The sequence below is a fragment of the Homarus americanus genome, unplaced genomic scaffold, assembly GCF_018991925.1.
Source record: "Homarus americanus isolate GMGI-L3 unplaced genomic scaffold, GMGI_Hamer_2.0 scaffold55556, whole genome shotgun sequence".
Classification (NCBI taxonomy): domain Eukaryota; kingdom Metazoa; phylum Arthropoda; class Malacostraca; order Decapoda; family Nephropidae; genus Homarus; species Homarus americanus.
In genome coordinates this window covers 57,619-77,723 of record NW_024739788.1, presented here as the reverse complement: position 1 = coordinate 77,723, position 20,105 = coordinate 57,619, and the positions used below count along the sequence as shown (strand labels likewise).

General features: G+C 38.6%; 1 protein-coding gene across 2 annotated transcripts in view; it reads left to right on the top strand.

Annotated features, from left to right (window-relative positions):
- The window catches only part of LOC121874980 (ubiquitin carboxyl-terminal hydrolase 5-like), a 37,345-nt gene extending 21,500 nt beyond the window's left edge, over positions 1-15,845 (top strand). Inside the window, exons 10-16 of one of the 2 annotated variants that reach the window (XM_042379328.1) lie at positions 787-950; positions 1,467-1,496; positions 3,033-3,195; positions 3,962-4,115; positions 11,795-11,977; positions 13,860-14,088; positions 14,867-15,845. In XM_042379328.1, coding sequence (XP_042235262.1) covers positions 787-950; positions 1,467-1,496; positions 3,033-3,195; positions 3,962-4,115; positions 11,795-11,977; positions 13,860-14,088; positions 14,867-15,044 — 1,101 coding nt within the window. In that variant the 3' untranslated portion in view covers positions 15,045-15,845. The remainder of the gene's footprint in view (positions 1-786; positions 951-1,466; positions 1,497-3,032; positions 3,196-3,961; positions 4,116-11,794; positions 11,978-13,859; positions 14,089-14,866) is intronic. The other variant, XM_042379329.1, reaches the window with a different exon arrangement.
- The last annotated feature ends 4,260 nt before the right edge of the window (positions 15,846-20,105 follow it).

The window sequence follows — 20,105 nt, the reverse complement described above, 5'->3', positions numbered from 1 at the left end:
CTGAAAAATATAATATAAAATTGTAAAAATTGTAAAAAAGTGCATAAATATGCATCTAAACCCCTGAAATAAAGAATATCATTAATATTTGTAATAAAAAACAATTAATTAGAAAAAAAAAAATTTAAATAATGTGAATATAGTAAAGAAGAATATCAACAAGAAGCGTTCTGGTGATAGAATTCCCGGTGATGATCGTAAAAGAAAGGATATAACACTTGAAGAGAAGCTCGATTTTATCAACCTCAAAATCACCCTTCTCCCCCATCAAGTAAAGTGTTACATTTACTGTATGATTTCATTGTTAGATATGAATGTAACATTTATTTAGACTGTGCTATCCTTTGTGTTAGGCTAACTACTAAATTTTTTCGATTTCGAGTAATCTGCACCTAACCCTATTTTATCCATAAGCCCTGTTATTTCTATAACGCGATTTTCTATAACACTATATTTTACAAGAACACAATTATCGCGTTATAGCAGAACTACCTGTACTCTATCATATTCCATTAAATTAATAGAGAGAAGGAATATTAGTAAACTAGCCAAGGAGTCCATTGGTAATATACTGTAGCATGCATAAACTACAAACTTAGTTCTTTAGATGTTGTAGATGATAAGGCTACAAAAGATATATTTTTACAAGCTTGTATGAAAGTTAAAGATCAAACTTATTTTATTTTTAGGCATTTTGTTTTGAGCTCTAGAGAAGTGGAACTTGATGTGTCTGTATAACATGTATGGTACTATATTGTAACTTGTTGACATTTGTATGTTTGACAGGTAGAGGACAAGTTTGTTTGTAGTGCAAGTGGAAAGGTTCGTTATGTGACACGACCAGACCAATATTTGCCTCTACCAGTGCCTATGGAAGAAGCTGTCAACAAAGAAGAAGTAGCAGCTTATCAAGCTCAAAAAACAGATGCTCAAGCATCGCAGAAAGTGATGTAAGTATCCTTTGCATAATTTAATTTTTATGCCTCCACTGCATTATGCAGTAGGCCTATTGACTTTAGGCCATTCATGTGTACAATAGCTTAGGGTTATTTCATGAAATTTGGACCAAGAATGTTCACAAAATCAATGATATCAGTATGAAAATAATATGTACAGGTCTTAAATACCAACTAAGGGGGCAGGGACTGGAGAACAAAAATTTCACCAAGCAATGCTTAAACAGTTGATTTACTTACTAAACACAAGCAGGAAATGTACAGTATTCTGGTACATTATAGAAAAATAAAGAAAGTTGTACAAAAGTGATGAAAATTGAAAAAAAAAATGAAAATAGCACAATACTGTACATCAAAGCCTGATGCTGTCAACACATCTACAAAAAATAAACAAGTATTAAGGTTTTCTTTGGCATTCTTTTCCAAAATATTCTAGTGTAATCAGTTTCAGGTTTGAAGAGTAATCCTCCTCCTCTATCATTGTTGCCATTTCTTCCTTTACTTTTCCAGCCCAGCTGTGTCAGCTGATGCAACCAGCCAGTGAGTCTTGCAGCATAGCTCAATACATTTACTGAAGTTGTGAAGGCATGGCTTACTGTCACTAGCTCTCTCCAGCATCCAAGCTTGAACCTCTCTTACCTTAGCCTGAGTCATTGCACACTCCGTACAGCTTTACATTGTTGTGTGCTTGCTATATAAATCTTCAAGGTGTCCTCCATTTCTTGGTACAGGGGTGATCTTAAATGCTGGATGGTCTTGGATGTGAGTGGCAGTACATAAGCTGCATGAACCTTGTCAGGCTGTGAATCATGCTCTCATATACCCCGTTTCAGCATGCAACAACCAACATTCTTACTTCATAGTCAAGTTCTTTTAAAATTTTAGCTTTCTATTCTTGATTAAATATCTTTCTCTTCTTTTTCTCATGAACTGGAAGGAGAAACAGCTGCTAAGCATTTAGACACCTTGGTAAGGGGTGCACATGGTAGTTACGAGAGTAAGAGTGATGCCATGACTGCCCTCTGGTGACCAGCTGGAAAAATACATGTGCAGGGTAGTTGCATTGGCACGGGCAACATGAGGATTGATTTAAATACTTCCAGCCTGGCCTCTCTAATGAAATAAAATCTCACTATATACTTTATAGGAAAATGGGTAAGTAGCTGTGAAATGACCTGAGGTTACTGTACATAATTCAGGTCCACCAAGTTTGTTAGCTGGAGAAAGTAGGAAGTATTCAGCTTAGGGCAACTATTTGTTTTTTGCTTCTGTATGTGCATCCTCATATTAACTGAGTACAGTACAGTATATGGTGATTGGTGTTTGCACCAGCGAGGAGACATAATCTGTTCACAAACACAACTGTAGTGTGACTATGATTTAGGCCTACTAGACCTCTCATAATAATGGCAGAGGTAATGTATACAGTATATGCTAGACTTTGGTAGGCCTTGTTATAGGGAAGGGGAATTTTCAAGTACAAGATAACAAAGATGTAGTAACGAAGAAGGTTACGATCATTGTTACACTATGTTGAAGAGGAGGATTGATTCTAAAACTTCTAGCTATAAAGCTTGCACCAAGCCTAGGAACCTCTCTATTTACACTGGCAGCTGTTGCTTCTAGTTCAATCTTTTTAAGGGTAATATTTGCAATGGGGAGAGATTAACAAATCATTAGGTTAGGCACACATCAAAAGTATGATGGCCAGCCTCTAATGGAAGGCACTATGTCATATACAGCATGCCTGGATAATTCGCGGATTTTTATTTTGCGGTCCTCTATTATTCACGGTAAGGGCATATACATTTCTTTGCACACAAGTAAAAATATCCCCCCCCCCTGGTCAGCAAATGTCATTATTTGGCTATTTGTGGCCATTTTGAAACCAAAGATTTGAAGGGCATGCTGTACCTCATATATACCATTTTTTTTTTTTTTTTTCTTTTCTTTCTTTCTTTCTTTCTTCATATACCATGTACAGGTGTTTCTGTTTTTTTTTTTAGAAATCCATCCTGAGCTTTTAGGCATTTGTGACAGGGATCTGAAATGATTCGTCATTTATTTTTTTCACAGACAGCCTGAGGAACAAGTGAGGGCAAAGATTCCTTTTGATGTTTGTTTGTCAAAGTTAGCATCACCAGAGCAGATAGTTGCTTACAGTTCTGCTGCAGAAAAAGAAGTCGCCATGCAGAAGATTACTCGTCTTCGTACTTTTCCAGATTACCTAGTCATTCAGGTTGGTAATGTACAGTACATGTAATGAGACATTAAATGATGCTCAAATTTAGCATTCAAATGAAATGTATATCTTAGAACCTTGTAGTGGAAGATAACTATAACGTGAATGACTGAACAATGTGAGTTTAGAATGATTGTAGAGCTTCTTACTGATGCATTCAGATTAGCATCATGAAACTATGCCACCAAACATTTTTCCTACCTCATATAACTTTAGCCAGTTCAAAACACTCAACTTGTGGTAAGTTCAGTCTTTGGCAAGGGGACACCTCTGTGAATAGATAAGACAGGAAAGAAGAGAGAAATTTTTAGATTTTATTGTAGAGGTTAGAGTACAAAGCACAGATAATGTATACTGAATGAGTGAATTATGTACAGTATCTCAGAAAAGTATCTGCCGGAATGGGTGTGATGACTTCCAAAATGCCACTTGCACCCCTCATGATGTCCCGGGAGGGTTGATATACTGATCCTACAACATTTGGTAACCGAACATCATATTAATTACGCTGAAATAAATACACATTGCATTATGTTAAACTGTATACCAAAGTAAATGCTAGTCCCAATATCTATCATCCGTTATCTCTTAATGTTTCACACAGAGTGTGGACAGATACTTTCTTGTGTCAAATGCTTGAACTCGAGCAGTTTTTAGCTCTTTGTTATCTAGTAAGTTGTGACTAAAGCATAGATTAATGTGATAGAATACTGCACAGTACTATATTTATAATTAGTAATTGTTTAAATCTTTTGCCTTTCAGCTTGTGAAATTTGGTATTGGTCAAGATTGGGTTCCCATGAAATATGATGTGTCAATTGATATGCCTGAGAGCCTTGACTTGTCTGTGTTAAGAGGTTTTGGCCTTCAGCCAGGGGAGGAGGAGTTGCCTGAGACTGCTGCCCCTTCACCCAAGGGTAAGTTCTTTATTGTCTCCTGTACTGTATCCTACATGCATTGGAAGATTTTTTGTACTGTACAATACGTATATGTATTTGACATGCGCATATGGTCCTTTTGGTGCTAAGGAAAATTAGGGGTCTTTTTATTTAAGCAAAAGAATTGGGAGTGATTCAAGAATTTTTCTAAAATTTCCAGAGATTAAGGCCATTAATAACTAAATTTTATACAAGAACAGATTATTAGCTGTAGTCTGTGTTTTATTGTCTAAGTTTTTGGGGAGAGAAGAGAAAATATTTAGAGTTGGAATTCTAAAAACTTGTTTGAAATTTTCTGAAATTTCAATTGATGAAGAAGATTCATTTCCAAAATATATATACAGTAAACCTTTGTTACTCGCAGGGGTTAGGTTCCAAGGAATGGCGTGAATAGGCAGAACCGCGAATAGCAACTTATACAGTACTATCTTAGTGCACTACTGTATACCTATACCAAACAACCAACCAGCCGTGGCAGCACTCATCCTTCCTTTAACTTGTCTAAGAATTCAACTTTCTTTGTCAGGGTCATCGCTGACTTCTGCCTTTTACATTATTCACGTCACTAGCATCATTAGCACTGACACTAGGCAGTCTTTTAGGGTCCATTTTCACACAGAAACACTTATTTTTTGAGAGTACAGTTAGTTCTGCTACAACGCGATAGTTGTGTTCTTGTAAAACCTCGCGTTGTAGAAATTCGCGCAATAGAAATAACAGGGCTTATGGAGAAAATAGGGTTAGGTGCAGATTACCCGAAATCGAAAAAAAATTAGTAGTTAGCCTAACACAAAGGATTCTTTTTTTCAAATTTAGCTATTCCCGTTGCACACACAATATCACATGTTCTTTCCTTACGTTCAAAACGCTTGATAACATCAAACTTCTCTTCAAGTGTTATGGCCTTTCTTTTACGATCACCACCAGGAATGCGATCACCAGAACGCTTCTTGGAGATATTCTACTTTTCCATATTTACAATTACTCTGTAATACCACAAAATTGGAGAAATAGTAAGCAAAAATCACTGAGGACGCTTCAAAACAACTGATCGTGTGATGGAAGCAGAGAGCGCGGGTGTAAAACGCTATTAGTCCGCACTGCAAAATATTATTATTATTTTTTTTTTTTTCATACAATATTTATGGGAACAGCTAAATTTGCAAAAAAAAAAAAAGTGAAATTTATAGTCCCTATCAAATAACACTTCACAAACAAAACACATAAATCAATTGAACATGTGATGTCGAACGTGAACTGTAAACACTGCATAACCCCGCGCCAAGCGACAGGACACTTAAAACGTTCGAGTGGAATCTCGTTACAGCCAACACGCGTTCGCGTTTTACAAATATCGTTCTTCTATTCATCAATCGCGTTATAGCCAATTCGCGTTGACAAAACACGCATTGTAGCAAAAATGACTGTACAACATGAGATGCTGCGGAAAAAGGCTCGCAAATCATCGAAATTGCGAATTGCAAACCCGCAAATGGCAAAGATTTACTGTACCTGTATGTATAAAGGAAGTAATGGCTTGAATAATTTTTTTTATTTTTGTAAATAGTTTACTGTTAATTTTTTTGGTAATTTGTTGTTATGGCAGTTGTGTGAATATGTAAATTTGTGTCCATCCTGTAACATAGATTGTTTTATATTTACTACTTTATTGACTTACAAGTGTGTATGAATTTTTTATTAAGGGAAGTATGCTTTTTTTTTTTTTTTTTTTTTTATTTAACATGTGCATACAGTATCTCTATTCTACATATACTGTACTGGAGTTGTCCATCTATTACTCCTTGTTTAAAGAGAAATCTGTATTTCTTAATTTATTCAAACAAAGGAAGGGATTTGATGTTATATGTCTTAACCTTTACGCCCCAGACTAGGGTGGCGCCGGCCGTGCCCACCACGTGGGATAAAACAAGAAAAATTAACTTTTCCAAAAATAATTTTGAACCTTTATAAATGATAAAACAATCAAAAAGACGTATAACTATATATTGTACCTCTACAAACTTCCGTGGTGTCTCAGTAACGAGGCAAATAAGGGGAAAAGTGTTTTTTTACGTCGAGTGCTTGCGGTCACGACGCACATAAGGGTAATTTTTCCGCCTGCCTTTGTGTCTGAGATGGCTAATAATGCATTTATTTACTGATAATACTTATTTCCTATAAATAATTAATTTAGAATTTATTTTATTTGCACTACAGTAAAGCCTCGAATAAGGACGGTAATGTGTACTCCAATATTGCAGTGTAAGGTGAATCATCGTATCGTGAATCATTAATTAATATTGAAATAAAGCAATAATAATGAGATGCGTTCCCAAGTGTGACCTTTTCATATCTTCTGTGTGGCCTTTTACCCTCTTTTCCCCCCAAACAATAAAATTAATGAAAAATGCAAACTATATTCTTTAAATAATGTTTATGAATGCACCTTATACAATATAAATGAAAAAATAATATGGTCACCCAAGAGGAGATGCGACACCATTGTTGTTGTCAGTGTTTACACCCATAATGTCAGTTATCCATCTGAAACTGAAGAAAATATGACCCTGGTTGTTGCTGTAGTAAAATTAATATAAAAAAATATGTATGTTTTAATTAATGCTGTTTAATGTACAGTAAAAGTAGCCAATAGAGTTTAAGAATAAAAGTGATAGCGGAACTCCAGTGTGTATACGTGCGCCCTCAAGGAAACCGCGTCATTTATTTTATTAAGCATATGCACAAAAGATTCATTATTGTTTATTACTGAATATGTATTAAAACACACAAGAGGAGAGTAGACGGCATTGTTTTTGTTAATGTTTACAACACCCGTGGCGAATGACGATGGTTCTACATAAGAAACTGGAGAAAATAAGACCCTGGTTGTAGCTGTAGTAAAATTAATGTAAAAAAAAATGAATATACAGTACAGTTGGTCCTCATATTACGCGGTCCCGCATTCCGCGTTTCACCGTTAACGCGGTGCCTTGCCAGAACCTAACATTTTCACATTCCGCGGTCGTGAACCCCATTACGCGGAGAGCGGCTGGCAAGCCGCGCCATTTTTGGATCCAAACCTCCCGCCATCCGCCATGTTGTGTAAGAGGCGCGAAAATGGTGCGCACAAGGTCGCCCAGTCATCAAAACATTACCGAGTTCTTCACCCGCCACCCACTACAGCCGGCCCAAGTCAGTGATAGTGATAATTATAGTGAGGATATGGACTTATATGAACTTTGGGGGGTTTAACAAAGAGGCCCTGCAAGCCTCTGTGGTGGATAGTGATACAATTGATACAAGTGATACAGGTGAGGGCCAATAATATAATCTGCCCTCTGCCTCGGAACCAACCGCCCATCCCCGTGTGCCCAGCCATCTTTTCTACTAATGTAAGTGTTAAAAAACCTAATATTATTGATATTTCTCTTAATTATTAATTGTGTGTGCATGCCATCATAAAGTTAAGATAATATTTTTACTACAACATAGTTGTGTGTCGTCAAAAAGTGGAGTTTGGGGATCGGCCCGGACTCCATTTCAATTAATCCCATATGTTATGTTATTCACTTTACGCGTTTCTCACTTTCCGCGGTACCCTCCGGGTTACATTAACCGCGTAATATGAGGACCAACTGTATATGTTTTAATTAATGTCAATAAATGGAACAATAGAAGTAGATAACCACTAATGGTAAAGAAATAACGAAATGGGTTGGGAACGCCGTGTGTGAGTGCGTACATGTGAAAATATCGTCATTTCTCAACATAAGAATATGAAAGTGTTACTTATTACTGTTCATATATGTTTTAAATAATACATACCAATGTAAAACAAAAATTCTACTCACCAATGAATATTGTGCGAGTTTTTACTCAGATGACGAAGTCATTAGGTTCAACTCTGGCTGAAGCTGTAGCTTTCCATAAAGATGTCATAGCTGTTGCTGAAACTGTTTCTGAACCTGAAGTTGCTTATGATGCTGAATTTGATGGTGTTGCTGAAGTTGATGGTTTAGGCCTTCGAATAATAAAGCTGTCGAAAGAACCTTGCAGAGCTGCTTTCTTTTCTCATTATACATCTTTATGCAGAGGTCATATGCATTTTTCATGTCCCTGTTAATTTTAATGCTTTGTTCTCTTAATGGATCCACTTCAGAAAATATGTTCATTGCTTGCTCCATATAATATCCACAGACCTCTCACCCTTTTCATATCATTTTAACACATCTAGTTTCTCAGCTAAACTTTACACTTTCTTTTAGCTTTTGAACCAGCACTACCATCACTTGCTCTCTTGCTCATGTTGAATAGGGACGCAAAAATGCCGTAAGAAATCTGAGAATGTTTTTTTCCTTTTCACATGCGTGAAAACAAAAGGCCCGCCAATCTGCAACTGTTTATACTAGTGTTGCTGGCATCACCACTCACAAGTCCGGCAGCCTCCGTGTGCAAGGTGTGTTTTCTTTTATTTTTGTATAATACATATCGGGATTTAGTTATTAATGTGAAAATGTAATTTTATTTTATTTTTATTCCATTTTCCTCGTAAATACGAAGAAAATAACGGTGTAAAATGAATTGGGTCCTAAATTAACCAGGGTCTTAAATATGAATCGTCATTGGTAGAACCGTCGTTATCGGAGGATTTCCTGTACAGTACAGTACTTTTCATAAAAAGTGCTCGGCTGTCTTTGTGTTTGGGAGAGCAAGCAAGGGATTTTTCCCGGATTTTACAAGATACGAGTTGTACGCATTCAGGATGGTGATGTCCAAGAGGTGTAGGAAAATCTTCTTATACCACTTGAGACATTTCTGTACACACTCAACTGTGCCAACCTGCATGTCACTCTTGTCCATGAAGCACTCGTTGACATTGTAGTCCACGACAACATCAGGTTTTTTCACTGCCTCCTGTTGCCCTGTCCCTTTTGCCACTGTCCACCATTTTGCCCTTGTGAACGGTTGACAGCATCTGCACAGTACGCTTGTCATGCCAACGTAATGCAACCATCTTGTCTGCTTGCTTCAGTTGGATGTCTTCTCGTGCAAGTTTACTAGGAAACACAGGCCAGTGTTTCCTGTTCTTACGTACTGTCCCACAAGAACCAGTGTCATGTTCAAGTAGGAACTTGGCCAGGGCAGGAGAGGTATAAAAATTTTCCGTGTAGAGGGCGTGATTCCCTCCAAAGTAGCGGTTCATGAATTTCTTGACAACAGCGCCAGAGAAACCATGCGAGTCATCCTTGGGCATGTCTACATCACTTGCTGTGTAAACTACAAGATCTAAGACATACCCAGTATCGCAGTCACACAGCATGAAGAACTTTATCCCAAAGCGATGTTGCTTGGAGGGAATATATTGTCTAAAAACAACACGTCCTCTGAAAAGCACCGGAGACTCGTCCACCACTACATTCTGGAAGGTTTGAAGAACTTCATGAATCATTCCTTCAGCATAATAAAAACTGTCCTTATATTCCAGAGTCGGTCACCAGCCACAGGGTTGGTGTTGTCCAAGAAGTGTAGATAACGCAGGATGGAGGCAAACCGGTCTCTTGACACGAATTTCGAAAACAATGGAGTTGCTGTGATGTCATCATGAGATATCCAGTACTCCTGAAGTACGTGTTTTTTCACATGTGCCATTAGCATTAGTAATGCAAAAAACACATGTAATTCGGACACAACAACATCAGTCCATCGGCGCAATTTTGGCGAGGGGCCAGGGTGGGGGTCAGCATCACACGTGTACTGATAAAATTTATTTTTTTCAGTACACAGTATCAAAGAAGGCACAAAAGTAGTCCATCTCACTTGATTCCTCTGTACAAGGAAATTCAGGAGTAATTCCACCTGATGAGCATTTGAAATCTGGGATGTCAGGCTGGAAATTGCGGTCATCAGACCAAACAAAAGTATCCATTGTCCCTTGTCTGGGCTGTGAACGTGTGTTGGGCCTACACCGCACTGGCTGTGCCTCGCCCTCATCACCACTTGTCCTTAAAACATCATCTAACTCGACACTATCCTCAGGATCGTTTGGCATATAATCACTGCCTTGATCACCTCTTTCACCAGAATCGCACAATACAGCCCTCACATCACGTAGATCTGTTTGTATCTCACTATCATCCAACCGACGGCGACGCTTGATCGGGGTTGACGACATGACACGGGAGGTTGAGGGGCGACTCTCCATGACTGCAGGGAAATGGTTACTGACCGCTCTGAGCCCACCCACGCTCCCCTCCGTGTGCTGTGACAGAGAAATAGTCACGCTAGTACCTGTTAACCCGCAATGGGCATTAAAAGAATGGCGGGAAAAGGCGCTCGTCTTTGTACGTCACCCGGGGTGCGCTAGTCCGGCGTCTTAGTATGTCACCTAGGGCGTAAGGGTTATACTGTGGGGAGCTTCACTTTATACCTGCCTGATTACAGAAAAACCTCTATCAAGCTTACTGCTACCATTACTACTGCTGTTGCCCCACACCCGACCACACTATACCACACCCAAAGTTAAAACTAGCTGTTAATAGTTACCATTACATTGTAGGCTGTAGCTGTAAGAAGTATATTCTGGGTGTCCTCTCAGAATCTGTCTTTCAAAGATTCTCTAGGCATGTTTTTCTCTGATTGACTAGTTTACAATATGGACAGAGCTCCATGGCACTGCTGTAGGACATATGTGCACTTTGAAGGTGACGAGTGGTGACTAATTAGAAGCTATTCCCAGCTGACAGGTTTATCACAGGGACAGTATCAAGTTTCTTTTCTTCCCTTGTCATTGTAAAGGCTGGCTATCATGAAGATGATTTGATTGACCTTTAGTCATACAGTATAAACATTAACCCATGATGGTGTTTTGTATACAAAACCCAAAATATGATATGATATGATCCTTAAGCCCAAATTCAGAACGGTGGTTTGAGCCTAGGATTTGAGCTCATCTCAAGCGTGCGATTCAGAATTCCTCGATTCGAGATTTCCTGCAATGGATTACCCATATTCAGAACATCGGCTTGAACCTCAGATCGGGTAATCTGTGGCATTTTCTTCAATTCCGAGCAAGGATTCGAATATTGAAATTCTAGCCAATCACATTTCATTAATACCATTACAACAGCCAACTCCATAAATGCTGTTTCTCTCTGCAGCAGGTTTACCCTTCCAGAAGAAGGTGTAGCCAGACCCTCATTCTTTGAGTTGGCCCCCGTCTGGGAGCCGGGACTTACTGGTGGCTGCTATGTCGACGTTATACCAAGCCAGCTCTTTTGCCACAAGGGCAGTTCTTCTTTCAGGACTCGCATTTGTGCCAGTAGCCAGAGGTTTCAAACCAGCATTCTGAATTCGGGCCTTACAAATAACTGATGTAGACAGTGTTAACAAGCAATTGAATGAATTAGTGTTTCATGTAATGTTCTGCAGCAAAATGCTCAGACCTCCCTTCTAGTGTATCTTGCTAAGTTGTTGATCTTTGGCAGGTGAGTATGACTGACATGTAGTGCTCTTGATGTCTGTGTGTCCAATTCAGACAATATGGGAGTGACTGAAACTCATTATCTGACAGGAGGTGACCGTCTACAATATATCTTTCTTGTGGCTTGTTAAAGTTATGACTGTTTATATTACTTTGTCTTAAAATTTATATTTTACAGAACCAGAAATAGATGCTGAAATTGTGCAGCAGCTTGCAGAGATGGGCTTTCCTTGGGAGGCTTGCAGAAAAGCTGTCCATCTTACTGGAAACAGTGGCACTGAAGCTGCAATGAACTGGGTGATGGAACATATGGGTGACCCCGACTTTGCTGATCCTCTTGTAATTAAGAACACATCTTCTAGTAAGTTATATGTCTTAAGATATACTAGTATGTATATACAAAAGAGTATATATATATATATATATATATATATATATATATATATATATATATATATATATATATATACACACACACAGTATGTGTATATATATTTATGCAAGTAAATCACTGTAGTTGCGCGTGATCCAGGTATATGCTGATAACCACAAGGAAAGAAGAAAACATGAAGCTCCCAGGTGCTTTCGTGTAATTCACATCTTCAGGGGTGAGTACAGTCTGTACTCACCCCTGAAGATGTGAATTACATGAAAGCGCTTGGGAACTTCATGTTTTCTTCTTTCCTTGTGGTTATCAAACTGGGTGGCACAAAGGAACAGCTTAATGACGTCATGCCTCATTGGCTGAAGACAGGCCTGAGGCATTTCTATTGGCTCGAATTTGGCGGGAAACTCCTGACATTGTTACACCACCTTAGAGCAAATTTTTCCCAAAAGACCGCCATTTTAAACAAAAAACGAGTCCATCACCAATGTATCCAAGTTTTATGAAAGAAGTCCGTGTTTTTTTTAATCAAAATTAATTTTAAAAAGTACTGTACACTTACTTTTAGTTCACTAATAAGGTCTTGGGCTTAACCTTCTCATCACCCTTATGGACACCAAACACTTTCCTAGGGGCTATGGTTATTGTTTAATTTTTCAATAGTACAGTAATGCAAAAAATATGAATGCTACTTCAGCCTATGGTGAATGTACTAAATTTATAAAAACGAAAATTAATTACTTAAAAAACACCAAAAATACAGTATCGTGTTTTACAGTAGGAAGTGTTTAGAATTTGTTATTTTTTTGTATTTTCCTCCTGTAGCCATAGTTTTGTTAAAATAATATACAGTACCAGGAAATGTGAGGAATAAATAAAAATAATATCAACAAAAAATATTGTATCATCAAATCAGTAAATAAAAGTCAAATGGAAGTAACATTTGCATGTTACTCCCTGTTTCACCATAGTAACGAACATCAGCTGGCACGCCAATACCCTAGCAACGTCCCCCCCCCCTCTACACACTGCGACTGTCTTCTCAGCCAGCTAACTCGTGTGCAAAGAAATGTATATTCCCTTTACAGTAATGTACGTGTTTGCCCTAAGATCAATTATTTATTTTACTTTTTTCATAATATGAGTAAAATTAAATGAAGAAGTTACAAATATCATCCAAAATTACGAGTTGAAAAACAACCATGACACCACAGCTTGGTCTGGTATCCTGGTGGTTACAGTGATGAGTTTAACCTGGCTACAATGTCATGATTAATCATTATTAAAAACTATTATATCCGTAAACACTACTAATAACAGTACTATATCCAGTGAGTGACCACAAGTTAAAGCGTCATCTACAGTTGTATTTCTCCTCCCTCCTTGCCATATTTCACTTGATTTACTGTTATTATTAGTTTTTACTGATGTAATAGTTTTTTAGCGAAAGATTAGCAAAGTTTCCTCTGTTTGTAACGCATATTCCACAAACCTGTGCCTTTAGGAAATTCGGCCACAGTGGGATACCAATTTGCACGAATTTGCGGCTTACTTGTACATAGTTTTAGTTTGAGCTAATACTTCTCCAAATTTGGACCTGGCTAAATGTGTCCCTCAGAAGGTACTGGTAATCCTTTGTTTCGTGAAAAGTACATGTTGACATTTTTTACACTTATAGCAATATAATTAGTAGGAATCTGGTGTTGTTTAGTCAGTACAGGAGCTATCACCTTAGTGTATTTTATTCTTTTCAAGTTTTAAAAATTGGAGTTCAGTTCTAGTGTTTTGCAGTTTCTGTCTTTGCAAATGTTTTTATATATCATTTCATTTGGCCTAAATACCTTCTTATTTTTTTCAGGAAATGATAATTTCACCCCAAATGAAGAAGGTCTGGCAATGTTGATGTCAATGGGCTTCACACGGGAACAAGCAGCACTAGCTCTTAAAGAGACCAGCAATAGCCTGGAACGTGCAGCGGATTGGATATTTTCTCATCAACATGAGTTGGATTCCCTACTGGCAGCTCAGAGTGGGGCAGCTGCCGTTCCTCCTCCACAGAAGCCAAGTTACACAGATGGCCCCTCAAAGTATGTATTCTATGTGCATTGGCCCCAAGTTTAAAAAATCTAGTTCTGAATACTCCTTGTTTTTCCAATATTGGATACGCATGTATAACAATAGCCTTTTACCAGGCCTCACCACACCTATAGTTTCTCTCCCATCATCATTCTTGTCATGTGTCCTGTTACTCCTTTGTCTCTCATAACTATAAATCTCATCACCCAATCTTCCATCTTTGATTCTTTTTCCCATCTGTGAGGTGAACATTATCCCCTAAAATAGCTCAATAGTTCCTTTTTACTTCATATCAACCATTAATTAAAGTCCAAAAGCAATTTTTCTTGAAATAGTCACTCCTTCTATTCCCGTGTCCCAACACAGACTAAAGCAAACCAAAATTTGAAGGAAATCTCAAGAAGCATCAGCAAGTAAGGCAGGAACTAGGGAGATTATTTCAAACCAAAATTAACTACACCAAGAAAGTGTCGTGTTCTTTGTCCGTCCGTCATACTATTCCAGCTTACATTTGTGATCACGTAGTGTTGTAAAAAATATCTTGCTTTTCATCTTTCTTTGGCTTGATATTTAGAAAGAAAAAACCCTTATTATGAAATTAGCATATAATGTAATAGATTTTAAATGTGCATCTGTAGTACATTGATATTGATTCTTCAGTGCCATACCCATTCCCTACTTGTGTCATTGTTCTATTGGAATAAACTTGTCCTGGACTTATGAGGAAGGGTATGGATTACGAACCTAATAATTTCCTGTGCCTTTTCAACCATCCATTTGGTATTGCAGATATGAGCTAACTGCTTTTATAAGCCACATGGGAACTTCAATATTTGTGGGCCACTACGTATGTCACATAAAGAAAGACGGAGAGTGGACCATCTTTAACGACAACAAAGTATCAAAGTCTGTAGACCCTCCCCTGGACCTTGGCTACATCTATCTCTACAAGAGAGTATCAACATAGTCCTTCATACAAATCGACTGTTTGGTGTCCAGCAAAAACCAAGAAGTGTCCATTTCCATTTCTTCTTTAACAAACTGACTGACAAAAAGAATATCTTGCAAATCAAAAAAGTCTGTTTTGAAAGTAAAACTAAAGACTTTATTTAAAGAAACTAAAGTCTAATAATTTGATTTTAGAAGTTTGCCTCCCAAGTGATAGAGGAAGATAGCTACTGTGCAGATATTGCATTTGATCTGTGATCATTTAGAATAGTAGGTATTTGAGTAAGAGGGACTACCCGTATCCTATTTTAGCAGCATCAGTGATATGAGAAATTCTGAACATTTTCTGGTACTTCAGCAACATAGGATAACTTGTGTTTTGGTCAGAGGTTCTCTAGTTAATATGATGAGGAGTTTTGACCTGCCCATCACTGAAAAATGACTGTACTGTACATACAAACAAATCTCCCAAGAAGTAAACAGTGTGAGTGTTTATCAATAAGCATCACATCTATACTGTATTTTCAGAAATTTTTATGCAAAACAAATTTTTGGATCTGAAGAGTGCACATTATTGTGTCCAAGATTTATGGCAAATAATTATGGTTAACAAGTAAGAGGCCTTATATTTGACATCCTGATATGCACTGGGTTGTAATGACAAAATCCTGCTACACATTTGTAAGAGTTTTAGGTAGCACAGGAATATGTACAAGGATGGGTTTAGGTAGTGTGTGATATTTTTTGTGCTAGACATTTTTTGCAGCTTTACTAACTTAAAATTATGGCCAATTGATTGAAAGTAAATTTTTTTTGACAATAAGATTTTTATTCAACATTGTTGCAGTAATCAATTATTTTTACCTATTGAGCTGTTTATAAGTGAATCATTAACTGTGACATAAGTGTTAGTTACCTGTCTCCTGATGATGGCAGTTAGTTACCATACATAAAAATGAAAATCGTAAAGTACCATATGCAGGTATTTTCCATCACTTGATAACTTGACCTTTTGGAAGTCTTTGAAATCCTTGTTTCATTTTCATGCTCCAAAATATGCATTAACATCAAAAATTTTAAAATTAAATTATGTCTTGCATGTTTAAATCTGTATTATTTTTTAATACTTTCGAGTCTTTTGTCAGCTTAATGCGGGACAAAAGGAAATGAGCTAATGGACAAACATATTTTCTCTTCTTTTATTCTTGCTGCCATGAGAGATGTATTCTGCTATGGTACTTCCCTACCACATCAAGTCCCCATGTCTGGCATAGCCTAATTCTTCACTAACATGCCCTTCATCAAACATCACTTGGCTTCATTCTTTCCACTCATTCAGGCATTCTATTGCTTCTTGGATGTCCACCACCCTCATTTCTCTTTTCCCCGATCATGAACCTCTGTATTATGTATCATTGTTTCACTTCCTGTTCTCTCAGTATGGCCATAACACCCAAACAGGTCCATGTCTGCTCTGCCTCACATTCCCTGTTTATGCACTGCTGTAGTACAATGCTGTAAGCATTTCTTTTTCTATGCATCCTGTTTCCCATACATTTGCACACATGCTTGTCATTTTTATAACTATACAGTACAGTTGGGTCTCACATTACGCGGTTAATGTAACCCGGAGGGTACCGCGGAAAGTGAGGAACGCGTAAAGTGAACAACATAACATATGGGATTAATTGAAATGGAGTCCAGGCCGATCCCCAAACTCCACTTTTTGACGACACACAACTATGTTGTAGTAAAAATATTATCTTAACTTTATGATGGCATGCACACACAATTAATAATTAAGAGAAATATCAATAATATTAGGTTTTTTAACACTTACATTAGTAGAAAAGATGGCTGGGCACACGGGGATGGGCGGTTGGTTCCGAGGCAGAGGGCAGATTATTGGCCCTCACCTGTATCACTTGTATCAATTGTATCACTATCCACCACAGAGGCTTGCAGGGCCTCTTTGTCAAACCCCCCAAAGTTCATATAAGTCCATATCCTCACTATAATTATCACTATCACTGACTTGGGCCGGCTGTAGTGGGTGGCGGGTGAAGAACTGGTAATGTTTTGATGACTGGGCGACCTTGTGCGCACCATTTTCGCGCCTCTTACACAACATGGCGGATGGCGGGAGGTTTGGATCCAAAAATGGTGCGGCTTGCCAGCCGCTCTCCGCGTAATGGGGTTCACGACCGCGGAATGTGAGCATGTTAGGTTCCGGCAGGGCACCGCGTTAACGGTGAACCGCGGAATGCGGGACCGCGTAATGTGAGGGTTGACTGTACTTCTAAATTTCTCCATTCTTTTACTGCAAATTTCTCTGTATTGATTTAAAAACACAAACAAAACTAGATAACAAAATAATCAACACTTAATTTACATGTTGATTGTGTTCTTATTAAACACTGTAAATAGACACTAAATAAATACTTCTGGCAAATAGAGAGTTTGGTTCCAGGTTCATTCGATGGACTCCCTCATTCATCCAATTACTTAATATACAGTACATTATATGCAACAAACCAATACATTATAAAAATTTCAATGGTACGGTGTTTAAATTATTATATTAACATTAAGTGTTGATGATGAACTTGATATAATTTTAATATTAATATTAAAGTCAGAAGTCTGAGGGTTTGCCTGAACAAACCGGGGGTGTGGAACATATCTGGTGGAGATGGAGGCAATGGTGGTGGTTTTGTGCTTAGAAAAGAACATGGTGTAGGCAGCAGTAATGGTGGTGGTAGAATCATGCTTGTGAAAGAATGTCTGGGTTTTTCTTGAATCACTGGCCCATCTAGTGGAACTTTTTTCTGTGTTTGGTCCTCAGTCCAGAAGTTGGGGGTCTTGTATAGCAGGTTTATGACTTTAAAATGACACTTTAATACCTTGAGGTGCACTCTTTCATTTTTGCCTCATTTCTTTTCACTGTATGCACATTCAACTCATTTAGGCCATAAACTCATGCTGTAAGTGATGAGCCTTCACCCTCAGTAAGTCTTGACCAACAACTCCATGTTCTGTACTAAAGTTGATGCTTTTTTATGGTTCTTCTCACATTTAGTATATGTAGTACAGTACCAGTTTTTGGGTTACTTTCACATACTTTCTCCTTACAGTTCATGGTAAACATTTGACAAGGGGTAAAGGCGAGCAGATTGCATAGAGCTCACACAACAAAGGTAGACACAAGACTAATAAGCATTGTGTGTGGGTGTTGGTGGGATGTCAGTTGGGGGATATGGCTTAGCTTAAGTGATGAGACACAGCACATAATTCGTGGATGGACCTCATTTGGCAGGCTCCTTACGATCATACTGAATACTGTATATATAAGTGAATCCAGACTGTGTACAATAATTAAAGGGTCACAATTACTTGACCGTGTATAAGTAAAATGGCAAAATGAGAACAACTATAGACTTTTTTTGTTTGTCAAAAAATAAATACCAAACAACTTAAGGATATTAATACCAATGAACTTTTGTTGTTCACTTGGGACTTTGGAATAATTAAGTAAAGTCACAATGTAGATACAGTAACAGATGTGGAGGGATCATTATGCTCCTTTAGTTTCACCTTATTTCTGAAATGCCAAGTTCATGTGGGTCTGCTTCACAGTGCTGCCACTCTCTTATGTTTGTCATCGTGCAAGAGCTCTGGGTGGGGGAGTTGTGCTGATTTATTCTGTGGCCCCCGCTCAACATTAGACTGATTAGTAGTGACTCTTTTTTTCCCCGTTGAATTTATGGAGATATTAATAAATCTTCATTGCCAAGTTATTAGAATTACTTTTGTTTATTTTCTGAAGCCCAGATTCACTAATGACTTAAGGTCACTGTAAATCGCTATGATCAACCTTAAGGCTGAATGGGTGATTCACAAACAGTTTACAGTGGCCATAACCAAACTTATCGTACAGCAAAAGTTACGGTGGCCCCAGAGCAGCCCATTTGCTTCCGCAAGCGGAAATATGTTCTTGTAACTCCCGTTATCTCTACTATACAATCCACACTAAAACACACACGGCTATCAGACGTACTTCAAGTATCGCTGGTGACAGTGCAGCTGTAACGAATGGTTGCTTTAGCTCATGACCGTGCAATTTGGAGTTAAAGGGTGTTCAGGGATCCTTTGGACCCTCTACAAATTGATGACCACATACTGCTACAGTACATCACACTGCTTAGTTAGTTTTCTGGATTTCCTGCACAAAAACCTGCAGAAACGTAAGACATCACTGGCCTTTGCCCTTGTTAACTACAGGAAGGCTTTTGACCTTGTTGATCACTGCACTGTTATCAAAAAGGCCATTGCACTAGGGCTGCCCACCAACCTGGTCTCATGGCTCACTGATTTCTTGAGTGGACATCGTCAGGCAGTGAGGTATCAGGGTTCTGTCTCCACATTCCAACACCTCACATGCGGTGTTCCCCAGGGGACCAAGATGGGACCACTGTGCTTCCTCATCCTGATCAACGACGCTCTATTGGACACTCCTCATAGGTGGAAGTACGTGGATGACTGCACTGTGGGGGTTACAGTGGACAACACCGCACCAGACTACTCATCGATACAAGGCACCCTGGACAGGCTACAGGCATGGACTACGGAGAACAAGGTCACCATCAACCACACCAAAACCGTAGTCTTGCACATCAATGCCGCCACCACTCCAGTGCAAGCTCCAGCAGTCACAGTGGGTGCCCATCCTCTCCGGTTAGTGCAGTCTGCCAAACTCCTGGGTGTTACCATAGACCACAAACTGGACTGGAAGACCCATTTAAACAACACAATCAAGGCAGCTTCGTACCGACTCTACATGCTACGACGACTTAGGTCACTTGGGACACCCACGCCAGAGCTGAGGACTCTCTACAACTCCTTTATTCTCCCCAAACAATGTATACGTCACCAGCCTGGTCGTCTTCTCTCAACTCCACCCAACAATGTCAGCTAGAGAAGGTACAGAAGAGGGCCTGCAGAATCATTCTCGGCGCAGACTACTCCAGCTACACCAACGCTCTCTTCACCCTAGAAATGCCATCCCTCAGTGACCTCCACC